This window comes from Carassius gibelio, chromosome A9 (genome assembly GCF_023724105.1).
Source record: "Carassius gibelio isolate Cgi1373 ecotype wild population from Czech Republic chromosome A9, carGib1.2-hapl.c, whole genome shotgun sequence".
In the NCBI taxonomy this organism is placed as follows: domain Eukaryota; kingdom Metazoa; phylum Chordata; class Actinopteri; order Cypriniformes; family Cyprinidae; genus Carassius; species Carassius gibelio.
The window spans coordinates 7027615-7037108 of record NC_068379.1 but is presented as its reverse complement, the minus strand read 5'-3'; the positions used below and the strand labels follow the sequence as shown (position 1 = coordinate 7037108).

General features: G+C 41.6%; 1 protein-coding gene across 1 annotated transcript in view; it reads left to right on the top strand.

Annotated features, from left to right (window-relative positions):
• Positions 1–1054: 1054 nt before the first annotated feature.
• LOC128019553 (secretin receptor) overlaps positions 1055–9494 on the top strand; it is a 34668-nt gene continuing 26228 nt past the window's right edge. The window contains exons 1-2 of the mRNA XM_052605611.1: positions 1055–1312; positions 2157–2271. Of these exons, the coding sequence (XP_052461571.1) occupies positions 1250–1312; positions 2157–2271 (178 nt within the window). The 5' untranslated portion in view covers positions 1055–1249. The remainder of the gene's footprint in view (positions 1313–2156; positions 2272–9494) is intronic.

Here is a 9494-nt window from a genome sequence, read left to right as displayed (position 1 = left end):
CGTTAATTATAGTTGCTTAAGCTCTCACCACATTAGTTATTGCATCGAACAGCACTTGGTGTGGACACTGAGCGTTTTTTTAAAGAAACTCAGCACATCCTGTAGCACAGGAAATCAAAGAAAACCATGACAAAAATCTTATTTTGTCATTTATCTACTGAGATTCAGACTGGAAGCACAATTGTGAATGTGATTTCTTTCATATAACGGCTTGATAAAAATACAGGTGCATCTCAATAAATTAAAATGTCATGGAAAAAGTTCATTTATTTCATTAATTCAACTCAAGTTGTGAAGCTTGTGTATTAAATAAATTCAGTGCACACAGACTGAAGTAGTTTAAGTCTTTGCTTCTTTTAATTGTGATGATTTTGGCTCACATTTAACAAATTCTCAACAAATTAGAATATGGTGACATGCCAATCAGCTAATCAACTCAAATCACCTGCAAATGTTTCCTGAGCCTTCAAAACGGTCTCTCAGTTTGGTTCACCGCTGATCTGACAGTTGTCCAGAAGACAATCATTGACGCAAGGAGTGTAAGCCACAAACATTCATTGCCAAAGAAGCTGGCTGTGCACAGAGTGCTGTATCTAAGCATGATTTTCATAACCCCCTCTGTTGAAGTAGCTTTCTCTTTAACCCGTGGAAAAAAACTGCTCTCAGCAACTGTATTCAACAGCCCAATTCTTTGGGAAAACCACTTGGCAACAATAGGTATAATGTAGGTACAAAAGATCCCAGAATTAAATTTATGAATTATGAATCCTAGCAACCACTTAGAAACATTACAACAGCCAATGACAAATTGGGAAAATTCATAAGAACACATTAGCAACCACCTAGTGATGTATGAGAATCCAGCTTTTACTGTTATGCAATCTCTCATGGGAAAGTGCATTATCTCTTTTATCTTTATAAAGTGCACGAAAGTTCACAGTGAGCCCACATTTCACAGTCATATTTTCTCTGTGCGCAGTAAAAGAGAGCAGCAGATGGTTATGAGTAAATCAGAGGTTTTGCTGAGAGCGCCAAGCATCCGAGGGCAGGAACAGTCAGGTAGATGTTTGGAGGATCAGCAGTCGCACGTGGGCTGACCGGACGCGTTGCGCGCACATTCGTGTTCCGTTCACTGCGCTCGAGCGTCGAGGACTGCGCGAGAGGAGATGAAACTTTCCCTCGGAGGGACCGAGCGCCAGGAGATTTTTCCATCACAAGACCGAGATCATTGCTGCCAGACGTTTTGTAAATGAAGACATCTGCCGTTGTACACCTGGTTGCTCTCGCGGCTTTACTTCGCGCCTCTTCTCACGTGAGTTAGAGCAGAAAGTTGAATTTGTTATACATGCGACGCACTGCAGAAATAGTTTTATCATGCAAAGGCTATTCAGTGTTCATTGATATAGTTAACACAGAGAGGCATGTTTTCACGTAGGTTGTAAAATTGCAATTTGTTTATTAATTAATGAAAGAACAAACATACTAATTTAAATATGTTATTAAACTATATAGCTCTGGCCAATATATATTTGTTGAGACACGTTTGACAGCACTTAAATTAAAAACTTATAGAATCGTCAGGTTTCAAATTAAGATCTACCTCGATATAAATGTATGTTAGTGTGATTTTACCAACTATTGCTATATGGTCAAACTATGATTTACCTTTTCTATGTGTTTTTGTTATCAGTATAAAAACATCAGAATATATATCATAGGCTATACATTATTGTATTGCATTATACTTTATATATACACTACTGGTCAACAGTAAAAAAAAAAAAGGCATTTACAAAGGCATTTATTCAAACAAACATGTAAAACCAATAATATTGTGAAATATTATTATAATTATTACAATGTTTTCTGTTTGAATATATTTAAGTTAAATTTATTTCTGTGATTCAAGGCTGAATTTTCAGCATCATCACTCCAGACTTTAGTGTCACATGAACCTTTTCGGAAAAATATTCCTATTTTTACAGTGATTTTGATTAAATAAATGCAGCCTTGGTAAACATAAGAGACTTATTTATCCCAAATGTTAGCCTGGTAGTGAAGTCATAACTTCAGTCGAAGCATTGTTTTATTTTGAGTTGTTTGTCTGCTGTACAGATTTTTGTTCGATACCAATATATACATATGTGCATGTGAAGGTGTGTGCCATTCCTCCAGAATGTGACCTAGACTTCATGCTACTCAGAGAGGAGGAAAACTGCTACAACATCATCTATCAAGAGAACTTGACAGAGACTGGGTCCACACGCACAGGCGAGCCACTACAGTCTCTCTCTCTCTCACACACACACACACATACACACACACACACACACACACACACTCACACACACACCTAATGAGACGATTGAGTTCATATAGAGGGTAGCTATTTTTGATATCCTAGAGTGTTTTCCACAAACATCCTTCATACACATCAAGACACCTAATGCCCTTTTATACTTGTCATTTATGTGGACATACAAAATGATAAGTGTTTTTGTGCGTTCCTAAGAGGTGTAATGCGATATCAGGAGGGAAGTTTAGAGAATGGCCTCCATAATCCATATTCCATAAATCACACCCTTATCAGATTAGATATATAACGCCCTCCAGCGCAGTGAGTACACACACACTTGCTGGTCTAACTCCTGCACAACTATTGCCCACTCAGGATACAATGTAATGTGAGTGCACATCTGTTGTTTTTGGTTGAGAGGGTCTATGTGTGTTCAAGTGACAGTCTCATAAACTTTAATGCCCTGTTTACACATTCAGTTCCTTGGAACGAAAAAGAGACCAGATTCAATGACAGTTGGTGATTTACAGTGTAATGATGTAATGTTGGCATGTCCAGCAATGTGTCAAAGTTGAGAAGAATTTATCTTTATGCAAATAAGCAGCAATGCTGTAGAGCTCTGCAGGGATGACGTATTTTTGTAGTTAAACACTGAAGTTCACATCACTCTGGTTCCCTTGACAAAAGGATTTTTTTTATTGCATTATTGCGGAAAATAAGCTCTGTGACCTACACAAGTTTATGATTCTTGCACATTTTGTTCATCATGATGATCTTCATAAATGAACACAACTTTTATGAAATTTGAAGCCTAAATACAATCGCCCTAAAGTAAAAGCTACACATAGGCTATAAATGAACTAAACCACAGAATTTTTACATGATGATGTTTAATGTCCCTGAAAACCACTTGTTAGCAACCTCCTTTTTCAAAACAAGTAAAAGCTTTGAAAAAAAATCACAAGGTGGCATTACTGCTGTATTTTATGTTGTAGATTAAGACGCAGACATTTCCCTGGCATTTAACCAAAAACAACAACAACATAAAAACAAACCTTATCTTCAGGACGATGAAACACAGAAGTCCTAAAATGTTAACTTGTTTCCAGGTACATGTCCAGGTTAACTTATCATTTGTCATCACATAAATCCTCAAACTCTCAGTTGATAATTTAAACCTTGCTTACACGTGGTTATCTATCAGTTCCGAAGATGCTGTCTTTGAGTTAGTTCAGTCAACCCAGAGTTGGAAACTTACAGTAGGACCTCTTCAAGTACCCACACTTACGGCCACAGAGCAAGACTCTGTTCTCAACAGAGCATTGAATTCAAGAGTCATCATGAAAACAGTCAAAAGCTAAGAAGAAATGACCATCTTCTTTCTTCTTCTCTTGTGAAATTGCAGTGTGCTTTCTTAGTTTATAATCCCACCTACTGGGCAGTGGTGGTTACATTCAGAGAGACTTACTGTATATATATATATTATCAATATAACTAGTTATTAAGGTTATATGAGCTTACTTACCCGTGAACTTAACTTTCACATAATCTGCTTTATGGAATACCCTTCATCAGCAGGAAGAACCACTCTCAGACCCTCGACAATAAAACTGTCGTGAACAGGCCTTAAAGTTTCTCACTCTGTAAGCATAAATCCTTTCTCAAAATATTGTCTGTCCTTACATGCACAGGAAACAGTCAATAAAGGCCTGTCAACACAGCCACATCACAATAACATTGCAACGCTGTACAGATCTCTTTTGGTCCTCACAACCTCTCCTCTCCATATTTCACTGGAGAAAGCGAAAAAGATTTACAACTCCAAGCAACTTTTCCTGTCATTAATCAGACTGAGAGAGTAAGAGACAGCAAAGGGGGCAATAGAAGAGAAAGACTGTGCCATTCATCAGAGAGATAGAGAGAGAGCAAGAGAGAGAACAAAAAACAAGTTCAAGGACGAACGCAAAAAGATTGCATTTTTTTTGTAAACAATAAAGATATATAAAAATATTAACTGAAAGCAAATTATTTTTTTTTTTTTTACATTTTAATTAGTTGCAACATGTCTAGTTTTTCTTTAGTTGAAGTACTAAAATCTAAACTAAAAATAACATTTTTACAAATAATTTTAACCCCCAAAAAAGCTAAAATTAAAAATCTTTCAAAATATAAATAAAACTATAATAGGGTATTAATGCTGGTAAAATAACATTGATCTAATTCCCTTTCAATTGTACTTTCACTTTGTCTATGGGAAAACCACTCTTTACACTGCTACTGAAGTGCCTTCTTCAGCAATGTGTCAGTGTGTGTAGACCAGATGAGATCCTCACTGATGTTAACGCTGAGGAACTTAAAGCTGCTTACCCGCTCCACAGGTGTCTTGTCGATGGTGATGGGTGTGTGTTCTATGCTCTGTCTCCTGAAATCCACCACCAGCTCCTTGGTCTTGTCGATGTCGAGTGAGAGATGGTTCTCCTGACACCATTTAGTCAGGGTGCTCACCTCCTCTCTGTAGGCCATCTCATCGTTTGTTGGTGATCAGGACTATCACCGTTGTATTGTTAGCTAATTTGACAATGACGTTGGGGCTGTGTGTGGCTGCACAGTCATGTGTGTACAGGGAGTACAGTAGTGGGCTGAGGACACAGCCCTGAGGAGCACCAGTGTTGAAGGTCAGCAGGGATGAAGTATTGTTGCCGTTTCTTACCACCTGACTTCCACCACCTGATCTGTTTAGTCACAGAGTCTGAAGCTTCGCAACAAGTGTGGCAGGCACTATGGTGTTAAATGCTGTAGTCCACAAACAGCATTCTCACATAAGTGTTCTTATTTTCCAGGTGGGAGAGAGCAGAGTGTAGGTTGAAAGCATTAGCAGCATCTGTAGGACATTTGCTACGATATGCAAATTGTAGCAGATTCAGTGAGGCAGGCAGAACAGAGCAGATTTAGTCTCTGATGAGTCCCTCAAAACACTTTCTGAAGATGGGTGTAAGAGTAACAGACCTCCAGTCATTTAAGCATGTGATTTAATTTTTTTTGGTATGGGCACAATGGTGGATTTTTTGAAGCATGAGGGAACCACAGACAGAGAGAAGAAGAGGCTGAAAGTACCTGTGAAAACACCCGCTAGTTGGAATGCACATGCTCGGAGCACAGGGCCTGGGATGGCATCAGGACCCACAGTCTTGCAGATATTCCCCCGTTGGAAGGATCGCTACATCTGTGACAGAGACGGTGAGTGCACTCACATCTTCTGCAGCAGCCGCGGGTGCACTCTCTGTGTGGATGGTGTTGTCAGCCTCAAAATGAGTATAAAAGTTATAAGCTCTTCAACTTTGTTTTTATATTGCCTCTGCGGCTATGATGGACTTCCTGAGATCTTAACTGGCTTGTTTGCGATCATCAGCGTTACTTTCTGGCAACTGTGAAAGACTCTGCCTGGATGCAGTCATGGATTATGACAGAACGGTCCCTGGATATTCAGCGACTGGCTTCATCTTACAAGCCGGGGACTTCACATCCCTTCAGGAGTTTCCAGAGGATGCTCAGCCTAATGGCAGCTGCCATTACCTATAGTCTTGTTTCACATATGGCCTCTCCAATTTTGGCAAAGCCCATGTCACATCCCACGCCTGGCACCAAGGTTAGTTTTATGTCAGGGTAACCTATCGTTGTATCAAAGCTGTGGCCCCTTGGGCAATTTCTTGCCTGTTTCAACCAGGCGTGCAGTTAGGTCTGACCTCCCAGAGAAAGGTTATTATGACAAACGCCTCAAACACAGGTTGGGGCGCCCTGTTAGAGGGCTGTTCAGCATCCGGCTCCTGGTCGATCCATAAACGGCACTTTCATATTTCCTGCCTTGAAATGATGGTCGTTTATCTGGCCCTGAAAACCTACCTGCCACCCTTAAAAGGGCACCACGGCATGTTCAGATCAGACAACATGACGGTGGTAGCCTATTTCAACCACTAAGGTGTTCACAGGTCTTGTTCCCTGTACAGAATAGCTTGATGCCTCCTAATTTGGGTACAGAGCAGACTCCTCTCAATCAGAGCAATTAATGTGCCAGGAAGTCTGAACCTTGGCACAGACATGCTGTACAGAGGCAATGTAGCTCTGGGAAAATGGACACTACATCCTCTGATGGTTAAAAAAAATCTGGTCTGTCTTTGGGAAGGCAGAGCAGAGGTTGACCTTTTCGTCTCAGAAGTAAAACTCCCACTGCCCGATCTATTTCTCCATAAAGCAAGATGTGCTGGCCCACGATTGGCCCAGCTCTCATCTATACGTCTTCCCCCATCATTGCACTGCTTCCACAGATCATCAGACGGGTCAGAGAAGTCAGTCGCTCAGTCCTCGTTGTGGCCCCACTTTTGAAGAACTAAACTTGGTTCCCAGCGTTAGTGTAGCTGTCAGCAGCTGCCCCGTGGCCGATATCGTTATGGAGAGACTTTCTCTCAGAGGCGAAGGGCATGATTTGGACCCCCAGCCGGAGCTGTGGAGTGTTCATGTCTGGAGCCCCGATGGAAGCCTATACAGCTCCCAACGAGACACCATTTCAGAGGCTACAGTACCGTCTATGAGATTAAATGGTTAGTCTTCTGTGACTGGTGGGAAGCACAAAGCTTGGCCCGGTTTCTTGTGATGTGCCCAAGTGCAGACTTTTTTGCAGGAGTTTTTGGACTATGGGCGTGCCCCTTCCATGCTCAAAGTTTATGTGGCACCTATCACAGCAAATCATTCCCTTGAATCTAGCCTGTCAGTCAGCAGAATAAACTTGGTCATTAAATTCTTGAAGGGCGCCCGCGGATTGAATCCTCCTAGTCCTCCGACTGTGCCAAATAGGACTTGTTCATAGTCCCGAGGACCCCTAAGGACTCCTCGCTTTGAGCCGCTCCATTCGGCCGATCTGCTGCCCATGCTGCTTAAGACTGCCCTCATTTTGGCATTAGTGTCGGTTAAACGAGTGGGTGACCTGCCAGTACTGTCAATCAGTGCTTCCTGTCTGGATTTTGGGCCTTGTGACTGTAAGTTCATCCTCAAGCTAAGACAAAGCTATGAGTTTAGGTTCTTTCTTTTCCGTTTAGAGCCCAAGCAATTATCCTTAAAGTGCTACCCACTAGGGCTGCACGATATGTCGTTTAAGCATCGATATCGCGATGTACGAATCCACGATAGTCACATCGCAGGATGTGCGATGTAGGCTGTCGTAGCTGATCCGTTATTCACTAACTGTATGGGCCAGCTGCTCCCCGGCCCTTAATTAATGTGATTCGCGGATTAATTGCACAGCTTAACCATCATAGAGTGAACGTTTATCATTGACAGGACTGAAAAACACATGCAAGTTTAACAGGGCAGAGAGAGAGAGAGAGCGCGCGCGAGAGAGAGACAGAGAGAGCGCGCATGCAAGAGAGACAGAGAGAGTGCGCGCTAAAGTGACAGAGAGAGAGAGAGTGCGCTCGAGAGACAGAGCGAGCCATCTTCAAACAACAAGAGCGCTGTCTTGCTCTCTCACCCTCGTGCATATTAAAGGGGGGGTGAAATGCTATTTCATGAATAGAGTTTTTTACACTATTAAAGAGTTGGATTCCCATGCTAAACATGGACAAAGTTTCAAAAATTAAGTTGTACGTTTAAAGAAGTATTTTTGTTCCAAAAAAACCTCTTCCGGTTTGTCACAAGTTTTGGAAAGTTTTTTTCGAGTATGGCTCTGTGTGACGTTAGATGGAGCGGAATTTCCTTATATGGGTCCTAAGGCATGTCTGCCGGAAGAGCGCGCACTCCCATATAGCGAGGCTGAGCACAAACATTTCACTGATCAGAGCGATTCACTGATCAGAGCGAGAGCGTCGCGAAAAGTCACAAAAGAAGTGTGTTTTTGGTTGCCAGGGCAAGACAACCCTGCACAGATTACCAAAAGAGAAACAGCATTAAGGGACCAGTGGATGGAGTTTATTTTTACAGAGCATCAACAGAGTTGTGCAAGTGTTTTTGTTTGTTCCCTGCATTTCGAAGATGCTTGTTTTACAAACAAGGCCCAGTTTGACGACGGATTTGAACATCGTTTATTTCTTAAGGATAATGCAGTCCCAACGAAAAAGGGTCACGATCGTGTGTTGGAACCGCAGGCGGTGAGTAAAACTGCTTCAAATATCTCTGTGTTGTTAACTTAGCTATCGGCGCATGAGCACATCAAGTAAGCAATATGCGATGTTGTCATCAAACTGCACTTTCCACATGTACAGCTTAAAAAAAAAGAAAAAAAAAAAGGACGACATAAAGTGGAACTTAGTCATTTTCCAAAACCGCTAAGCAAATATATACAGTTTCAGTACATACCACATAGAGACGCATTTGCTGATGCTGCTCTTGTTAAATTTCAGCCTCTGGATCTGTGTCACAGCTTCCAAACACTCTCAATGCGAAAGCCTACTGGCGCTCGTGATTCTTTAGCTCCGCCCACACGTCACGCCTCTAGGTGCTCATGTTTTTCCGGGAAACATCGGTACAGACTATCTTTCTCTTGTGAATATAATAAAAATAAATACTTTTTGGAGTTATGAAGGATGCAGTACTACTCTATAGGTACTCAAGATTAACAGGATATTGAGTGAAAACGAGCATTTCACCCCCCCTTTAATCATTTGACATGATGGTGTCGTTGTTTAAATCATTTAAATTGAGAATGTAAGTGTGCTCACCCCATTTTTGTTTGTAAGAAAAAATATCGCAATATATATCGCAGAAAAATAAGATATCGCAATGTCATTTTTTCCCAATGTCGTGCAGCCCTACTCCCCACTCTGGACAGTGAGCAGGGTCCCAATCCACTCTGCCTGGTTAGAGCTCTTAGAGTGTATATTGAATGCTCTGGTCTTTTCAGATGATCAGAGCAGCTATTTGTCTGTTTTGGAGGCTGCTGTAAAGGGCTGCCGGTTACGAAGCAGAGACTTTCCAGCTTGATAGTAGATGCTATAGCCTTGGCTTATGCCTTAGAATGCTTGCAATGCCCTCTAGGGGTGAGGGCCCACTCCACCAGAGGAATAGCCTCCTCATGGGGAAGGTCCAGCAGAATTTATATAAGTGAGATTTGTTCAGCCGCCGCCTGGTTGTTGCCAGATTATTTGCCAGATTCTATCATTTAGATGTCCTTGCCCTGCTGCCACTGATTATGTCTATTTCTTTGATTATG